Source organism: Silurus meridionalis, chromosome 16, assembly GCF_014805685.1.
Source record: "Silurus meridionalis isolate SWU-2019-XX chromosome 16, ASM1480568v1, whole genome shotgun sequence".
NCBI lineage: Eukaryota > Metazoa > Chordata > Actinopteri > Siluriformes > Siluridae > Silurus > Silurus meridionalis.
In genome coordinates, this window is record NC_060899.1 from 8,681,189 (window position 1) to 8,701,691 (window position 20,503).

At 37.0% G+C, this 20,503-nt stretch overlaps 1 protein-coding gene across 4 annotated transcripts; it reads left to right on the plus strand.

Annotated features, from left to right (window-relative positions):
- The first annotated feature begins 4,904 nt into the window (after window positions 1-4,904).
- uba3 (ubiquitin-like modifier activating enzyme 3) lies at window positions 4,905-13,902 on the plus strand. Of its 4 annotated transcripts, none has more exons than XM_046870036.1 (18): window positions 4,905-5,000; window positions 5,115-5,153; window positions 6,696-6,819; window positions 6,914-6,994; window positions 7,159-7,241; window positions 7,342-7,422; window positions 7,542-7,585; window positions 7,685-7,749; window positions 8,041-8,196; window positions 9,024-9,126; window positions 9,294-9,407; window positions 9,502-9,555; window positions 11,423-11,459; window positions 11,558-11,639; window positions 11,744-11,844; window positions 11,942-12,005; window positions 12,089-12,143; window positions 13,370-13,902. In XM_046870036.1, the coding sequence occupies exons 1-18, from the start codon at window positions 4,981-4,983 to the stop codon at window positions 13,456-13,458; spliced, it is 1,392 nt and encodes a 463-aa protein (XP_046725992.1). In that variant the 5' UTR covers window positions 4,905-4,980; the 3' UTR covers window positions 13,459-13,902. The 4 variants fall into 4 exon arrangements, with proteins under 4 accessions (XP_046725992.1, XP_046725994.1, XP_046725993.1 ...); XM_046870038.1 differs by having other exon boundaries at window positions 4,930-5,000; window positions 5,115-5,185; XM_046870039.1 differs by lacking the exon at window positions 4,905-5,000 and adding an exon at window positions 5,655-5,712 and having other exon boundaries at window positions 5,139-5,153.
- Window positions 13,903-20,503: the final 6,601 nt, after the last annotated feature.

Sequence of the window (20,503 nt, forward strand, 5' to 3'; positions counted from 1 at the left end):
GCTCTAAACAGGACAATAGGGTGTGTATGCATATAGGGTATAACAAGGCAGAATTAACCTCATGGAATTCTATGAGCTCAATCATTTGGTTAACAAAAGAAGGTGATATGATTTTAAGCACAAACCCTGGCACACCTCCAAAGTCACCCAGACATCATTTGGCTAATAGAACATGCACACATCATGTGATACAATGAATGTCACTTGCACCTTAGCATACAGTATATGGGAACTTACAATTGCCTAGAAATCCCTGCAGGAAGGTTAGTACTTTAGGAACCAGACAGTGTATTGGATCTAAATAATGGACTGCATAATATGAGTTGAATTATTTGTTTACATTTGCTGGGATTTTGCATTCAGGGGCTTTTCCCGCACTTCAATCCAGGAGGCCAAACTATTAGATGCAGGTAATTTTTTTCACAAGGGTGCTTAATTTATACTGTTAATCTTCGACAACAGTTCTGTATTCTGTAAGAGTATTGAAGGATGAACCTGCCATGGTGTCACAACCACACCTTAACAATTCAGTGCAGCTCAGATGAGGATGGATTATCACAAGGTTTCTTCCTCAAGCAATCTCAGGGAAAGTGTCCTTACCATAGTCACCACTGGCTCGCTCATTTAGGGCCAAACTTACACATTAATTTATTACTGTTTTATCTGTGTAAATTAGCTTTGAGACATTGCCCACAGTTAAACGTGCTGTACAAATGTTTTCAATGGATACAGAGATTCAGTAGGTAAAATATTACTTCAGTAAAAGTAAAAGTGCACAATATAAACTTTCACTTCAGTAAAAGAACAAGAGTATTTCCTTCAAATGTACTTGAGTAACCAAAGTATATTATTTATTATAGGAATGAATACAAATATTTGTTTAATTGGATGTTTTGTTTATAACTATATAAACTTTCTTTCGGCTTCTCCCGTTAGGGGTCACCACAGCGGATCCTCCGCATGTTTGATTTGGCACATGTTTTTACTCTGGATGCCCTTCCTAACACAACCCTTCCCAATTTATACAGGCTTGGGACCGGCACTGAGAGTGGCTGGGGTTGGAACCCGGGCCGCAGCGGTGAGAGCGCCGCATCCTAACCACTAGGGAACCTTGTTTGTTATAGCTATATAAAAATCCTAATTCAGGGTATTTATGTATAAAAGTGTCATTTTATAAATAAATGCATTAGCCACATATTGAGCTTACCTATCTTTAATTTAGACATTTTAAAGCTTGTTGATGAGAGCATGTGGAATTTCTCCTTTGAACAAATTTACTCGTGCTGGGATGTTTTTTTCTGTAAACAACAAACAAACAAACAAAATAAACAAACAGCATTTGAGCATGAAAGCTGAACCAATTTGTGTAAAACAACATTTGTATTGTATTTTGCAGATGGCAAGAAGGCAAGTAAGCACAATCATGCTTTAAAAAATCTATATAAAATATAATACAACATTGTTTTGACAATTTTTGTATTAAAAAATACACAGATATTTTGTTCAATTGTGAAGATATAAGCATCTAGAATATATAATGAATTTAATTTTGAATAATACTTAAACAATATATGCATGAAATCCTTAAATATACCAAAAAAAACCCCCAAGCATTTAAACGTAGTAAAGCCGCAGTAAATTCCGTTTGGAAACATAAGTAACTGTTGTAGTGGACAAATGCTATAAAAAGAGAATGGAACGGAGAAACACAGCAAGCTAACAGGCTTTTTTTATTAAGGAAAAAATATGCATTGGTGTACGAATCATTCACTGAAAACCACAATAGTGTACTAGTTTACTGCTGCTGTTTGGTGCTTTTACATTTAGTGTTTGTCCGGACCGTTTCATTTGAATCCATCACTATGTTGTGAGTCAGGCCAGAACAGACCCAGTGCAACTGTCCCGAAGTTAGCAAACAAACAGTTTACACAATAACACTTCATTAAACTCTACCATTTCACATAATGAGGATAAACAGTTTTTGCTTACCGTGCTGATGTTTCGCCTTCATCCGTGACACCAGCGTGTTTTCTTTTAACACGCTCGTGCATCACTGTGGTACTTCCATGCCACACAAGCTCAGCTTTGCAAAACTTCCAGGTACAGTTTTCTTTGTTGCGTTTAATAAAAAATGCCCCCATGCCTTGGATGACTTGGGACACACACTTTATCCTGCTGCCGGTTGGCCCTGTACATTGTTATCTTGCCGTCACGCTTACCCGTAACCTGGGCAGCTAATCGATAACGGCTTTCATTAACAAGGAGTTTCATTATCGATTATTATCGATTAGTTGTTGCAGCTCTACTCTAATGTTACTCTTAGCACAAAAATCTATTAATGGATTGATATTAATGAGTCAAACACTGATTGATATCTATTAAAATTATCATAAGCCCAAAACCTTCTTTTCAACTATTTAAAAAAAATTGTGAAAATAAGGCCACGGTTGTTGTGACAAGTTTAAGTCAGGAGTTTCTTTCATCATTTATTACTCTCCAAATGTTCTGCTTGCTGTTGAACTGACACTGAACTGTTTGTTGGTGCTAAGCAGATACCACCAAGCGGCAATCAAAACAAGTTTAAGACAAAACGCCCACTCTACCCTGATTGGTGAACTGCTGTGTGCTTGACCAGTTACATTTTTACCCATTCATAAATACAAAGGAACGACTGATTTGATTTCTCAAACTGTAGTTAAGTAAAAAGTAAGATATTTGACTTTCCAAATGCAGTGAAGTTAAAGTAAAAGTCTCCCCAAATTGAAATACAGTGGTACTCTGACCTACGAGTGCATTAATGTACGAGTGTTCCGAGGTATGAGCGGTCACTTGGTCGATTTTTTGCTTTGTTACGCGAGTAAAAATTGAGGTATGAGGTCGAAACAGCGCTGCTAGATGGCGAAGCGAAGCCAGAAAGCGAAGATTGTGACGAAAATTAAGATAAGCAAAGAAGAAAAAGTTAAAAAATTTAAGTTTAGGGATACGTCGTGTACAGGAGTGATAGTAAAAAACGAGTTTTCCCTCTGCCTCCGCTTATCGCCTCCTTGATTGAACCTCCTGGAGTGTTTAAAGGCTCTGGCATGGAGAAGCTGGTGTTGAATCTGTGATGATCGAAAATGTTGAGCCATTTTATGAGTTGCTCAATAGCTCTTAGTTTTATAACCACAAATGACTGTAAAATTACTTATAATCTTACACTCCAGTGCTCATGTTAGTTCTCACTCTCCAGTGTTCTGTATTGCTAAAAAAGATTATTATTACACCCTTGATGTCACCCAAATGAGGATGGGTTCCCCTTTTGAGTCTGGTTCCTCTCAAGGTTTCTTCCTCATAACATCTAAGGGAGTTTTTCTTTGCCACAGTCGCCACAGCTGCTCATCAGGAAAAAAAACACACCATTCACCTTAACTGTTGATTTCTCTAAAGCTGCTTTGAGACAGTGTATGTTGTGAAAAGTGCTATAGAAATAAATTTGACTTGACTTGACTTGACCATATAGGCCGAGGCGAGCACGTTTGCCGCTAAATTACTGTGAGCTGAAATATCCAGCATGCTCATTTTTAATTCAAGGCATTGTTATATATTTTAGTTCTTCTATACATTTTTTTAATTGATAATGATGAGGAGGAGGAAGAGGAGAAGGAGGATTTTCGATGTATTTGTATTTATATCAGGGGCGTAGATTACACGGGAGATGCGGGTGATATGTCCCACACACTTTTTATAAAAAGTAAATTCGTCCCCCTCACTTTTTTAGTGGAGAGTTGTGTTCACGACATGAGGTTTTAATGGAGCAATGTATATAAATGCAGAGTGATTTAAAATTCAAAGAGACAAGATAGTCTATACATGACGTTCACGTATCCATGGCAATCAGTCACTCACTTGTTGCTCCTTTTGAATAATTAGCCAGTTTTAAAGGATTTAAAGGATTATTAGGATTATTTGGGCAAACGTTCACTTTTTTCTGTGTATTTTCCTTAACTCTTTTATAACGTCTTTTGTTTTAACAAGTGTGTTATCAAAACCCGTGTATTTCTTTCTTTCTTTCTGTTTTATAATCATATATAATCATAAAGCATATACAATTATTTAAAATAAAACCTGTCAATTACACAAGGGTTAACTGAAAAAATAAAGGCTAACACTAGACCCCCACACACACACACACACACACACACACACTTTTGAAATAATGGCTACGCCCCTGATAATTGATATAGGGTCTTGACATGTTTGTCAGTTAAGTTCAATACATATTTTCTTTCAAAGGTTTGTTTTGAATGACTTGTTTTATTCCTGAATCATGGACTGTAGAATAGAACAAAATGAAGTATTATTTGAATGTGCAAGTCTCCATTACTGTGTGCCATGTACTGTGCATACACAAAATACTATTTGAAATATGTAAACAATATACTCTTAGAACCATTATAGGGACATCTTTGTACTTTATACTTAAAAAAGGTACACATTACTACCTTAGAGTACTAATGTGTACCTTAATGTACAACTAGACATTTTTGGGTAAATAAGGTACAAAGATGTGCTATTAAGGGCACTGTCCCAGTGACAAGCTGTTGCATTTCTTTCTTTCTTCCTGTTTTATAAATATATATACTCATAAAGCATATAAAGCAAAAAAATTATGATTAAAAATAAAACCTGTCAATTACACAAGGGTTAACTGAAAAAAACAAAAACAAACAGGTAACACTAAACATTTCGTCCCCCCACTTTTGAAATGATGTCTACGCCCCTGATTTATATCCACTATTGTTAGACAAAAATCAGTAATTAATTATAATAATTATCATTTATCTCTAATACACTCTCTTAGTTATTGTTTTAACACATACTATCGAATATAACTATCTATTTTTCAGATATTCTCTACTCCATTCTTTTGTATTCAACGTTCAAAATTCGCCCCCGTAGCAAAGCATTGTGGGAAGGCATAGATCCGTGAAACCCTAAAGTATGGCGGATGGGGAAGAGCCGTAAGTAGCGTTGAATGAACGAAGTGTATTTGGAAGCGATATTGTTGCTATTTTGAAACGTAGCCGGTGTAGCAGGGACGTGCCTGAATCCTCTTTTTATTCTTTCACTTTTAGGGCGAAGAAAAGACAAAGAATAGAGGAGCAGCCTGAGAAGTTAGTGATGAAATGCTAAGCGCTGGCTGCAGGTTTGAGTATTGCACAGCATAGGGAGTGTGAAAATTCATCCGTATTTTCCAGACGAGTTCGGGGTTTTCAGAAAGCGCAAATTTCATTATTCTAGTTTGGAAACGTAGTGTCGCAAACCCCCCCAAGGGTGAATTGTGAAGTGTTTCGGTTCGGGGTCGTGCTTTTATTTGAAGACGTCAGCCGGCTAATGGCTAGCGTTAGCTCCCGAGCTGTCAACACCAAACTAGGCCTTTAGACGGATCAGAGAGAAATACTCAGAGAGTCAATGCTCTGTGAAGCGGTGATGAATTTTCACATCATGCACTGTGGCCAATGTTAGCTATCATGTTCTATCAAATCCGTTTCGACTTTTGCATGTGTGGTTTTTGTTTTTGCTGTCATTTCTGTGCTGGGATTTGAAAGGATTCCATGAGCTTAAAAGAAAGTATATACAGTGTACGTAGAGATATTCTTTCTTTAATAAACCAGACAGGCAACAACAAATGCAATCTGTTCCTGCACATTGAATCCAGGATGTAATACCCAGGTGAGATCTGTTGCCCCAAATTCAATCTGGATGTAAAGTGCAGGTTAGAATTGTTCTTCAGGTCTGAATGTAAAAACAAAATGTGACTCTATTCCCAATTATTCACACTTTGCGTGAAGTGTAGGGAAAAATGCTGTAATAAAAACTAAGAGTACATACATATAAATAAAGGGAAACAGATGAAGAATGAATCGGGTTCGGGTCACATCAAAATACATAACAGGATTCTTAAATTCCTGAGTACTCTTTAAGCCATAGTGTCACATCGTTCTTCCAGAGTTGGACTATATACAGGTTTGGCTAAAAGAGTTGCTATGGGATCCTTTAAGCAGCCGTACTATTTAAAATAAATACCTTGAAAATGAAGTAAAAAATGTAATCCTAATAATAATTCTACTTTGAAGATGACTATTTCTTTTTTATTAAATTAAATATAGAAAAGTTCGATTTCTTTAAGTTCAGTTAAGAGGATTGTATTTTTTACTTTATTGAATTTTTTTTCTTTTCTAGGAGGAGTTTGTATAAAAAATTTTGTTTCCTTTTTTTTTTTAATTTTTTTTTAATTTTTTATTAAAGTATGCAACTCCTAAACCCATGGCAATGCTTTTGGACAAACCTACATAGTCTAAAAGCTTAAGCTCAACTTATTTATTTATTTATTTATTTATTTATTTATTTAAATATAAATATATATATAAAATATATTAAATATATACACTGGCTAGGTTGCTTGTTATATTAGTTACAGGTTAGGTTGCCAATCCCACACAAGTTAAACATGCTGCTATATCATTTTCTTTGGAATCCATGAGAAGACAAAAGTGATTGCTGTGTGTTTATATTCCTTAGCTTGGTTATACTGAATCTGGTCAGGCCAGTGTTGATTTTCGGTGTAGGAAAGATGATTTGTTTAAAATATATATATTTTTTTCCCTCGATATGAAAATTATTTGAAATAAAGCAATAGGTTTTTTGCTCTGCAGAATGGCACTGGATGTTAGCAGCAGCAGCAGCAGCAGTGATTGGGATGGGAGATGGAGCCATGTGCAGAAGTTTCTGGAGAGGTCGGGACCTTTCACGCATCCTGATTTTGAACCAAACGAGGAGGTAAATAACTAATAGACTTTGACAAAGCGAATTACATGTGGTTCAATCTTTTGCCGATAGTTTCATTGTTTATTGTTTGTGTTTTTAAATACAGACGCTCCTGTTTTTATTGGATACATGCAAAATTCTGGTGATTGGAGCAGGAGGTCTTGGCTGTGAGCTACTAAAAAACCTGGTAATGTTCACAAACAGTTAGATTTGTTGGGCAATCAAATGAAATGGACCATTTGTTTATGTAAGGCTCAACCACTTTTTCTCTCCAGGGTCTACACTGATTACAGTGCTCATCATTCATGTGTGGGTCCTTGTGATTATTTATTTTCCCCCTTTCTATTTTAGGCACTGTCAGGATTCCGGAAAATCCATGTTGTGGATATGGACACTATTGATGTGTCGAATCTGAACAGACAGTTCCTCTTCAGGCAAGAATGCAGTTTATTCAGATACTTTACTATTTACACTTTAGTGCAGATCAGTGTTGTTGGTAAGAATGTTTAATAATGAGCTTTTTGTGTTTTAAAGGTCTAAGGATGTCGGGCGTCCGAAAGCTGATGTGGCAGCTGAATTCATCAACAGTCGAGTACCAGGATGTCAGGTTGTACCGTATCCTTCACCACATAAACAAGCTACTTGTGTGTTCTGTTGAAACAGAATATATATTTAATGTATATAATGATAAATGTAATGTTCTGTATTTTGCTTTCTTAACTGGCGTAATTCAGTCATTTCAAGAAAATTCAAGATTTTGATGAATCTTTTTACAGACGTAAGTGCCATATCCAAATAAAGACTTTCTTAGAATAAAGCAGTTATATATTCTTATGAAAAAAATTCTCTGTCTGCTTTATTTGGGGCTTTGCTGCAGAATTCCACATAATTGTGTGCGGGCTGGACTCTATTATTGCTCGCCGCTGGATGAATGGAATGCTGGTGAGAAAAGTTCCTTCATCATTCCTATTGTTTACATATTGTTCCAATTTCAGAGTCACTTTTACTTTTAGCTTATTAGATGTGCTGGATTAAATAATAGTGCATAAAGAATGATAGTCCATATTTGTAATTCTGATGAGAGCTAGATCATTTATTGTAGTAAAAAAGTGCAATAGTGTAAGGAAATGTCTGTATTGTGATCCAGCTAGACACTGTGTGTGTGTGTGTGTGTGTGTGTGTGTGTGTGTGTGTGTGTGTGTGTGCGCGTGCACGCGTGCTCTCCCCCCTCAGTTGTCATTGCTAGTCTATGAAGATGGGGTTTTAGATCAGAACTCTATAATCCCACTAATAGACGGAGGTACAGAAGGATTTAAAGGGAACCTGAGGGTCATTTTGCCTGGAATGACGGCCTGTTTAGAATGCACACTGGAGCTGTATCCGCCGCAGGTGAATTTCCTGTTTTTTTCCCCTCCCCCTCCCTTCTTCTTCTTTTCAGCTTGCTTTTGTATATTTGTCGACTAGACTTGTTTCAGATCCTCAAACGAAATTATTCACAAGACAAGCATCAATCTGCAACTTAAAGTACGGTTTAAAAGGATAAAAAATTCAAATTATTCAAATTATTTCTATGGGACTCTTCATGGAGAAAATATAAACAGTGGTGATTCATTCCAAAAGTGGCTGGCCTGTCAAAATTTCTCAAATTGACTTTGCAAACTACTAATGCTACTAATTGATAACCCAATGGGAGAATAAAGACTTTTCCTGCCTTTGCAAAAAGAAAACACCTTGACCTCCAGGTATTGTGTGCTGTAAAATAGTGATAAATGGAATTTTTTCGGAATCGGGCATAAAGCTTCTTTAACGTCAACATTCCATAATAAGAACATCAAACCAACAGTCAAACTTAGTGAATGTGGGGATACTTTGCTGGTAGGATCTAGACTACCTGGCATAACTGACTGAAGTATGAGTTTTACTCTCAATGAAAATCTTTAAGAAAACTATTCAGCTCTCAGTCCCCTGGTCTTGGTTCTAGTGTTGCTATGAACGTTTGGGAAAAAATTATCAAGTTAAAGGAAGCAATTAGTTTTTTTTTTATTTTTTATTATATGTATATTACAATATGATGAAATTATAATGGCCAGTAATCCTGTATTGATTGACAACATATTGATTAAAGTATGAATAGGTTTTGCTTGTATAAATTATCTGGTTATATGATTCAGTATTTTGAGACTAAGAGTGTCTTTGGTCCTGTTTTGTGCTTCCAGATTAATTTCCCAATGTGCACTATTGCATCAATGCCGCGGCTGCCTGAACACTGCATCGAGTATGTGAGAATACTGCAGTGGCCCAAAGAGAAACCATTTGGAGGTAATACATTTCGCATATTTTCCTTAATCCCTTTGTATTCCAGGTAAAAGAGTAAAAAAAAAAAGAGTAAAAGCATAGCGATATATATATATATATATATATATATATATATATATATATATATATATATATATATATATATGAGTGATCTCCCAATTCTTTTGCAGACAGTGTAGGTCTGGATGGTGATAATCCTGAACACATTCAGTGGGTGTTCCAGAAGTCTCTGGAGAGAGCAGCTGAGTTCAGTATCACTGGAGTCACTTATAGACTCACACAAGGTAACCGTGTGAGAAAGTGGGTAGAGCTAGTATATTTTTAATAATAATTACATAAATGTAATAATAAAAAGGTTTCTCTCTGTGTTTTTTTCAGGAGTGGTTAAACGAATTATCCCTGCTGTTGCATCTACCAATGCAGTCATCGCTGGTATGTCCAGACTATGGAGCACACACCCTTTTTTTTTTTATTTTTATCAAACATACTTTGCAGCTATTTATACATAGTTTAGAGCATATTAGTATATGAAACACATCTCTAAGGTGAACAGCACTTTTTGTTGACTAGTTTGTTTTTTATTTTGCTTAAATGATTCATTACAGATGATACGAGAGTGAGTCAAATTGAAGCCTAAGAAATGATGACAAAACGATGATTGCAGTATATATTTTTCCTTTTATGAATGTGTGTTTGATTTGGGAAACATTTGGAAGGTGACTGTCTGGACGTGGAAGAACATCAAAGTAGTTTTTTGCAATAGTTCAGTTTCCCCATATCATCAGTTTTGTGAGCTAGTAGGATTGTAGTTGCCACATGTCTGTAACCCAACCCGGTAATCTTGACACGCTCCTAGATGGCAATAGTGGTTACTTATATAACCTCATGTTGGACTTTATTTCTGCCACTGTGGTGATTTCCATCAGGACTATTTGTGGCCATGTCATCGTTGTCATGAGGATTTGTAATATGTCATGATGCTGCACATCACCAAGCGATAGTCAGAAATAGAACAAACACTAAGCTACTAATGTGACTCACTCTACATTTTGCTTGCTATCGAGGAACTGAATCACATAAATGGTCGATACTGATGTAAAGGCTTTTAAGAGTTAAAAGCATTATAAAAAAAAAAAAAAAAAAAAAAATCAAGCAATATCACAGGAGCAAGAGTGCTGTAAGCGGTGTAGCTGTGATAGACTGTTTTGCTCCAACAACTAAAATAGTTCCCAGGGAAGTGGCAGCTGGATAGAGCGTTGCGAACTATTGCTAGAATTGTAATTTTATTTTAGTCAGTGAACACAGACAAGCGGAGTGATGCAAACAGTGAAATATAGTCCTGCTCTTATACTAATATTGTTATATCTAATTAGTGGACTGAATATAACCGTTCTCTATTGAGGCTACTTATTTAGCACTTTGTCTATATTGGGGCTGATTGATATTTCAGTCTTAATAATGTATTTGTTTAAGTGAACAACACAAAGCACAGTGGTTGCTATGAAACAGCATTCAGTATGTGAAATCTGGTGTAGACGATGAGGGGCCAATAAAAATGTGAACAGCAGGTGGAACTGTGGTTTGTCTGACCAGAACGCAGACTGAAGGATTATCTGTAACAGTGACAGCCGTGGAGAGGCATTTAGCTTTATATATGCCTGAAGCTCATGGATTATTTGCCAGTGCATCCTGGCCCAAAGCCTCTGTCTCTGCCTGTCCATGAACCACCAGTGATCAATGGCTTCTCTCTCTGTTTACCAACAGCTGTAGTTGTTCCAAATAAACCCCTACAAAAGATGCAATGTTCTTAGTTTAGTTCTTAGTTTTGACTCCTGGGCCTACTTCTCTCAATATCCATGCCAGAATGAGACAATTAATATATGGCTAGTGGATTTAGTCAGCATTTGAGTAACCTGTCTTACATTTCTGACCACCTTTCCAATCGAGACAGCTTTTTATTTATTTATTTATTTTATGAAAAATTCTTATGGCCTTGATAGTCTGCCAAGTGTGAAATGGCTCTTATTGTAATTGACTTTCGATCCTAGAGCTTTCATGTGTGAGAAGTACCCCTGTCAGTGTTTGTCACTTGCTGTTGACACTGTCCAGACAGTACTCAGTTGTCCAGATAGGGGATTCATATGGGCTTTGTCACTGGAGGGCAATTCTCACACATTATGTGAACGCCCAGGGCCAGAGTGCTAAAGCTATTGGAAATATACAATTCATGCTGAAGGTCTAAAACAAAGTAGAGCCGAATGTCTGAACCCATTTTGTTTTGTTCTTCCTTCTTTTGCAGCTATTTGCACTACAGAAATTTTTAAGATTGCTACAAGGTAGTACACATTTACATTTATGTGAATCACAACATTCAGAGGATTTTGAGATACATTTTTTGTATGAAACAAATGAATATTTTGTTTTTGTTTTTTAGTGCTTATGTTCCTTTGAATAATTATCTAGTATTTAATGATGCGTGTGGCTTGTACACCTACACCTTTGAGGCAGAGCGAAAGGTAAGCTTCTTGTTTTCATGCACAAATGATCCTCGAGGTAACCTTGAGCTGCTGCTTGGAAAAAACTTATATTTCGCTCTCATTGGCTCGTGTCCATCTAACAGGAGGATTGCTCAGCATGTAGTCAAGTTCCACAGAAGCTACAATTCCCGCCGTATGCTAAACTACAGGAAGTGCTGGAGTATCTGACAGAGAACGCCTCCTTGTGAGTACCTGCAGAATGGTGTCCGTTTTCACCATATCTGCTGTTTTCTTCGAGTTATGGGAGAATATTAATTAAAGGCTTGTTTAAATATTTTCAGACAAATGAAATCTCCAGCTATAACTGCAACACTCGAGGGCAGAAACAGAACTCTTTATTTACAGGTAAGACTTTGTGAAATGTTGTGTGATGTTTAAAATGATCTTAATAGATCATTAAGGTGTGTGTGTTTTGTGTCCTTACGTAGACTGTAGCTTCAATTGAAGAAAGAACAAGGCCCAATCTCTGCAAAACTTTAAAAGGTGAGATATTGCGTTGGCTCCAGAATTATTGGCACCCTTGGTAAAAATGGGTTAGGTAAAAAAAAATTGCTTATGAAAAATGTGACTAGTTATCTATTGTAAAAAAAAAAAGAGTAATCAAACTTTTATTTCAAGCAAATAAAAAATAAAAATAAAATTTTATATCTTATATCCCTAAAATTCATATCACCAAAATGTAACAAGCATGTTTTCTTTTTACAAGTTTGTTTTGGGAGAGATTCTTTATTGAAGAATGTGGATTCAACCATTATAGCAGAAGAATTAATGGGAGGCTACAAAAAGTACTAAATGCAGACATAGCAATAATTATGGCTTAGTTGCTGATTAGTTAACGGTCATTTTTAGTGTCAGATATTTAATTACCGTAATTTCCGGACTATTAAACGCACCCATATATAAGCTGCACCCACTGAACTTTACAAAGATTTTTATTTTGAACATAAGCCGCAGGTGTCTACATTGAAACTAATGAACTTTACACAGGCTTTAACGAAAGACAGTGTCTGTTACACGGCTTGTATCTAAACAGTAGCCTACCAAGAAAGTCATTGTTCACTGTCTTCCTCTTTCCTTTCACAACAATTTTTCTCGGGAGTTTTTCTTTTGGCATTGTCGTGCGTTTAAAAATCACCATTGGTGAATCTTTTCTCCCGATGCCGTGCAGCTCAGAACACAGGTGCAGTGCGATCTTTCATGCCCGGTTGTTTTCAGTGTGACGAATGATTCACATTTCCTGTAGACAGTCTGAGTGAGAGGCAGGTCAACGAACCTCATCCATATTTATGATGTGGTGCGGCCTGATTCAGTGGGAGCGCGATTTAATATAAAAAATTTCATTGGTTCACCTTAAAACCGTTTAGCAATTTCATTAGTCTAATGTTATGGGGCTCTGTTTTTTTTGGCTTGAAGCTTGAAAACCCCAGAAAAATCCATAAATTTGCCGCTTCGTTGTTTAAGCCGTGGGGTTCAAAGCGTGGGAAAAAAGTAGCGGCTTATAGTCCGGAAAATACGGTATACTTGTTTTTTTCCCTTCTGTACCGAGGGTGCTTGTAATTGCTATATATCACATAAACAGAATTTTATGTGATATATATTTTGATTACATTTGATATACATTTTGATTGAGCTTTATATTCTTGTTAAACCCGAAGATCACTAAAACCTGAGAATTTTATTTTAATTTTTTTGTGTTTGGATTGATGCAGAGCTTGGATTGGCTGATGGACAGGAGCTTGCAGTGGCTGATGTCACCACTCCTCAAACAGTCCTCTTCAAGCTTAACTTCACATCCTGAACCCAACTCACGCTGGACACTATAAAGTAGCTCCTTAGTAATAGGATACTGCACCAAGGGTGTCATCTACATGAGTGCCTCTGATTTGCAGAAAAGTTGTATTGGATCCTATTAGTTAAACTGAATAATATTTAAGACTGTTTCATTGTGTAAGTAAGGCACTTTGCAGTGTATGAATGCAACATATGTTTTCATTTATCACCTTAAAAAACTCATTTGAATATTCATTTCTAAACCAATCTCAAAAGCCAGGTGAGGGTGATGGAGAGATTACTAGCACATACAGCATTCGACACTGGGTATGAAGGTCTATATTGAGCATCTAATGGTGGTTAAAAATGTTTATTAAACAAGATTTTTTCGTCCATCTGCTTACCTGTATATAATGCTGGTCACTTGTATGCTTGTCAGTAAAATGCTCTGTAATAAAAGGAAGCGTTTGCAGGGGGTTTTGAAGGTTTTCTCATTTAAATAACTGCATATCACACCCTTAAAAGTTTGTGATATGTATAGCTCAAGGATATGCATGAAACTATATTAAACATAGGTGCTAAAGTCACAGGTCACAAATGACCAGTTTTGCCACTTCTCATGCGTCACCATTTTTAAATCTTATTATAAACATTTGTTTCCAGCTTAACAGTTTTCTATTACATCTGGACAATATGTGAGATTACTGTTACAGATAAGGGTTTTTCTTATTGGAGAAAAAAAACAAAAAAAACCCCTTTCTTTCGGCTTCTCCCATTAGGGGTCGCCACAGCGGACCATCTTCATGTTTGATTTGGCACGTTTTTACACTGGATGCCCTTCCTATCGCAACCTTCCCCATTTATCCGGGCTTGGGACCGGCACTAAGGCTTGTGCAACCCTAATGGTTGGGGTTGGTCCCCTGACCAGGGATCGAACCCGGGCCGCAGCGGTGAGAGCGCCGCATCCTAACCACTAGACCACCAGGGAACTATTGGAGAAAAAATTTAAAAAATCCTAAAAACCTCTCTTATGAGGGTAATCTTTTATTCTGTCAATATATGTAGCTGGGTGCTTGAGGAAGACACAGTTCAGTACTAAGGAGCTTTAAATAAACTGCTCCATTTTCAACAGAATTGGGGGAAAGAAACAATGACTGCTGAATGTGCTCCATGATGTCATAAACATAAAGGATTTCCTCTCTGTTCAGAAACTAGATAAGTGTGTAGAGGCCCATAAAATCCAATGACCAACACTTATTGAGCCAATGTTTAAGAACTCTGATTGGTCGAATGAACGAGATTATTTAGTTTCAGAGATGATGTGTGGGTAGGAGGGATGATCCTATCTACTGTAATTGTCTGTGTGAAGCAAGCAATGACAAATATACAATGCATATTCATACCACATTATAATTTTTGGTATAATGTGAAAATGAAAACGGATATTTTGTGTTCATATGTTATTAGATATTTTCACATAATGTTGCAATGCATAATAAGAAATGTATTCATTCATTCATTTTCCTCATTGCAAGGACATGTTAAAATTTCCTTGTGATACAGTGCAAGTTTTCACAGCACTTCACTTTTTCCACATTTTGTTATTACAACCTTATTCTAAAATGGATTAAAATAATTGTTTTCCTTTAAATACTACAAACAATATCAAATAATGACTATGTGAAAGAAGTGTGTTTGAAATCTTTGCAAATGTATTAAAAATAAAAAAAATGAAGAAAATCACATAAGACTTCACAGCCTTTGCTATGACACTCAAAATTAGCGTAGGTGCATCCTGTTTCCACTGATCATCCTTGAGCTGTTTCTACAACTTGATTGGAGTTAACCCGTGGTAAATTAATTTGATTGGACATGATTTGGAAAGGGACACACATTTCTATATACGGTCCCACAGTTAACAGTGCATGTCAGAGCACAACCAAGCCATGAAGTCCAACTAATTGTCTGTGGACCTCCGAGACAGGACTGTATCAAGGCACACATCTGGGGAAGGTTCCATAAAAATTTCTGCAGCATTGGAAATCCAAATGAGCACAGTGGCCTCCATCATCCATAAATGAAAAGTTTGGAACCGCCAGGATGACTTCTAGAGCCAGCCAAACTGAGAGATTAGGGGAGAAAGGCTTAGTTAGGGAGATGACCAAGAAACCGAATGGCCACTGAAAGAGCTTGAGCGTTTCTGTGGAGAGAGGAGAACCTTCCAGAATAACAACCATCTCTGCAGCACTCCAATCAGGCTTGTATGGTAGAGTGGCCAGATGGAAGCCACTCATTAAAATGCACATGACATCCCAACTGGAGCTTGCCAAAAGTTCCTTGAAGGACTCTCAGACCATGAGAAACAAAATTTGAATATGTGTTTTTTGGTCATCACATATCACATTTAGTCCCCATTTGCTGTTATGGGAAGATGTTCCATTAGATATTGGAGTGTGCTTGTGGAGACTTAATTAGAGGGACACCGCATGTAGGACATTTTGGAGGTGAGAGAGGCAAGATTAAGATGGTTTGGACATGCAGAGGGAGTACATAGGCAAAAGAATGCTGAGTATGGAGCCACCAGAAAGGAGGAAAAGAGGAAGGTTTGAATAAGGCAGATGTAGAGGACAGGGTGTTTATGGAAACTGATGGTACACTGTGGTGACCCTTTAACGGGAGCAGCCAAAAGAAAAAGAAGCTTGTAAAGTACTCATCCAGTCACAAGGCTGTTAGTAAATTCAGCTACTGATGTAGGTGAGGTTAGGAGGCTTGGAGTGCAGTCAGTGCTCCAATTTATTCCAAAGATGTTCAGTATGGTTGAGGTCAGAGCTCTGTAGAAGCACACAGAAGATCTTTCACTCCAACACATGTAATCCATATATTCTTGGAGCTTGCTTTGTGCACAGGGGCACAGTCAGGCTGAAACAGGTTTGAGTCTCCTAGTGTAGGCAGATATTTAAAGAAAATAACTTATAAATGTAATACTCATTAACATTCTAATCATATAATGAATAATTTGCATGATCTAAAACAACAGGGAAAAGGACACAAAACAGCTGGGAGTAAAAATGCTTGGGGTTAATGACCTTGAAAAAGGGCTGGGAAAAGAACCTGGGAGGATGTGAAAATGTGCATGAGCAGCTGGCTAGCTGAGACTGTGAGACTAAAGTGAGATTCTCACTTCAAGTGAATTAAGCATATAAAGTAATAGACTTTAATCACAAAAAAATGTCACAAGTAAGGTGGGTCTATAATCAGTGCCATCTACGCTGATCCCTGACACGCTGTCAGCATCTAAAGATGGGTTAGTGTTGCTAAAAAGCATGTCTGTTTGAGTAGAAACTTGGGGGACACAAACCAGATGGTATGTGGGCCAGACCCTACAATTGTGCGCCTCAATCTTTGTCCAGTTTGTGGAAGAAGTACAGTGGTGTGATCCTGGTTTCTTATTTTTTTTGCATGTTTGTCACACTTTAATGTTTCAGATCATCAACCTAATTTAAATATTAGTAAAAATATAACACAAGTGAACACAACATGCAGTTTTTAAATTAAGGGTTTTACTATTGAGGGAAAACAAAATTCAAAACTACATGGCCCTGTGTGAAAAAGTGTTTGCCCCCCAAACCTAATAACTGGTTGGGCCACCCTTAGCTGCAAAAACTGCAATCAAGCATTTGTGATAACTTGCAATGAGTCTGTTACAGCGCTGTGGAGGAATTTTGGTCCACTAATTTCTGCAGAATTGTTGTAATTCAGCTACATTGGAGGGTTTTCGAGCATGAACCGCCTTTTTAAGGTCATGCCACAGCATCTCAATAGGATTCAGGTCAGGACCTTGACTAGGCCACTCCAAAGTCTTCATTTTGTTTTTCTTCAGCCATTCAGAGGTGGACTTGTTGGTGTATTTTGGATCATTGTCCTGCTGCAGACCCCAAGTTCGCTTCAGCTTAAGGGTCACGAACAGATGGCTGGACATTCATCTTCAGGATTTTTTTGGTAAACAGCAGAATTCATGGTTTCATTTATCACAGCAAGTCTTCCAGGTCCTGAAGCAGCAAAACAGCCCCAGACCATCACACTACCACCACCATATTTTACTGTTGGTATGATGTTCTTTTTCTGAAATGCGGTGTTACTTTTAGGCCGGACGTAATGGGACACACACCTTCCAAAAAGTTAAACTTTTGTCTCGTCAGTCCACAGAGTATTTTCATAAAAGTCTTGGGGATCAACAAGATAAATCACACATTAAAAGAGGCCAGCCTAAGACACACCTGTACAATAATCATGCTGTCTAATCAGCATCTTGATATGCCACACCTGTGAGGTGGATGGATTGTAAATTTTCTGTCATGTTTTTTGGAACAAAGACTGAGGGGTCAAAGAGAAACTATATATACCTGAGGCCAAAATAAAATTCTTCAAAATGGTTTGTTTGTTAATGTGGATTTTCTTGTTAAATTATCATAGTCCTAAAAAGAGCTATAAGTAAATAACTGAGTGTCTGGTTTCCTCGCCGATGAATTATTTTCTCCAGAAGGCATGTGACTGCAATAAGTAACTCACTAATGGCTCAGATTAATGATGGTCTTGTAGTGTAACTCTATTAATTGCAATCTGTTTCCGGAGCTCATGACTCAGTGGCAAATGTTGGGTCACTTTGAACTGACAAAGTCTAAAGCAGGATTCATTTGTTATTCATGAAATTTTAAAGTAGGCTGTGAAAAACTAAAGATCAATGTAATAAAAAAATTGTGTAACCTTTCATTTGACTTTGGTATATATGACAATTTGGAACCATTTTTTTTTTTGTATTGAATGAAATGTAAGAATGCCTTTATAGTGTATAAAGTTTATCTTGTTATAGTACACACACACACACACACACACACACACACATATATATATATATATATATATATATATATATATATATATATATATATATATATATATATATATATATATATATATATATGTACAAATTGTGAATAAAAAAGGAATGCAATAATTTACAAATCTTATAAACTTCTAATTTATTCACAATTGAATATATACAATGTTGCAGGGTACAGTGATGATGATCAGAAGCGAAACTGTAGTCCTGAGTCAGTGTAGCAGACATTAACTACAGTCCAAATCCATCCTCAAAGCTCCTGTTCTTACCCCGGAATTCCATGGAACCACCCAAGGCGTTGAGGAGAAAACGTTCCCAGCTGCACAGAGTGGCCTCCAATCGAAGACAACACTATCCAGAGGCAGGTCTGGACGAAGTGGGAAGATCCACAGAGGTAAGAGTTTCAGGAACAGTGGTCACTGGAACCTCAGGAGCATGTTTATCTTGACCGAAAAAAGAGAGACAGAGACAGAGACAGAGACAGAGAGAGAGAGAGAGAGAGAGAGAGAGAGAGAGAAAGAAAGAAAGAAAGAGAAAGAGAAGAGGGGTGACTGGAAGAGAAGGATATGGATTATTATGTGTCCTTATTGTTGTATGAAAGTTAATGTCACTGTGCAGTTTGGACTCCAGCAAGAACGGCAACTCTAAGAGTGTGTTAGAGAAGTAAAAAAAAGAGTGCAGGCAGGGTGGAGCGGGTGGAGAAGAGTGACAGGAGTGATTTGTGATAGAAGAGTATCTGCAAGAGTAAAAGGGAAGGTTATTGGACTGCGGTGAATCCTGCTATGTTGTATGGTTTAGAGACAGTGGCACTGACTTAAAAGAAGGAGGTGGAGCTGGAGGGAGCAGAGTTGAAGATGTTGAGGTTTTTGTTGGAAGTGACGAGGGTGGACAAGATTAGAAACGAGTTTATTAGAGGGACAGCGCATGTAGTATATTATGTGGACAAAGTGAGAGAGGCCCGATTGAGATGATTTGGACATGTGCAGAGGAGGGACATGAGGTATATCGGTAGGAGAATGCTGGGGATAGAGCCGCCAGGAAGGAGGAAAAGAAGAAGGCCAAGGAGGAGGGTTATGGATGTGGTGACGGATGTGGTGAGTCCATGCAGGTAGTTGTTTTGGAAGAGGAAGAGGCAGAGGACAGAGTAGGATGGAAAATGGATGTTCTACTGTGGCGACCCCTAATGGGAGCAGCTGAAAGAAGAAGAAGAAGAAGAAGAAATATGAAAGAAGGTCCTTTATAAAAAACAATTTCAGAAAAACTTTCTCCACAAAATAAGAAAGATTGAACTGAACTAAAATTTTCAAATCAAATCAAATCAAATAAAATTTTATTTGTCACATACACATACATACAGGGTACGACATGCAGTGATATTTTGATATGTGGGCAGATTTAGGCTACATAATCTTCTAAATCTGTGATCATGTTCTGTTTTTAAAGTGACTTCTAAACATCCCTCTATTCTGAATAATAGGTATAGTAGATGAGGACTCCACTTTAAATAGGAACATTTACATTGGAGGAGGACGTGTCCTACATAACCCAATAGCACATTCTGATGTATAAAAGTGTCTCTGTTTGGACCTGGATTGCATATTCTTAGAGGACAACATAAAATAACACACAGTTAGCTTTTGGGGAGTTTATAAATAATTCATTATGGGATTAATCTTTTTTTATGAATAATTTAAAAATTGACAAAATATGTTTTAAATAATTAGTTTATCAACTCCTTTGTAAATCTGTGAATCTATGAGGGCATTTGCTTATCAATATATTGAGTACTGAGCATGCAATATAAACAGGTCTGTACATTGTTCAAATGTATGCCTACAAATCTTTTGACTCTTCACTACATAGAGTGTACCTTTAGTAGTGGTCCTATTTTTTATTTATTTTTTTTACAGGGAAAATATATGCATACTGAAACCAAAAATTATTTTAAATAATATTTCTTGTTTTATAAGTACATTAGATTTAAATTTCATTACAGCATCTCGATTACTGCCTACTACTAATAGATACAAATACTCAAGTGTTTTCAATTAAGAAGAAGCTCTTTCGTTCAGCAAAGCATATTGTGCCATCTGACTGGGAAACACAAAGAGGGTGATGGAAGAAAGATTCATTTGCTTTTTTAAAACATTTCATAAACCAATAGTTTTAGACC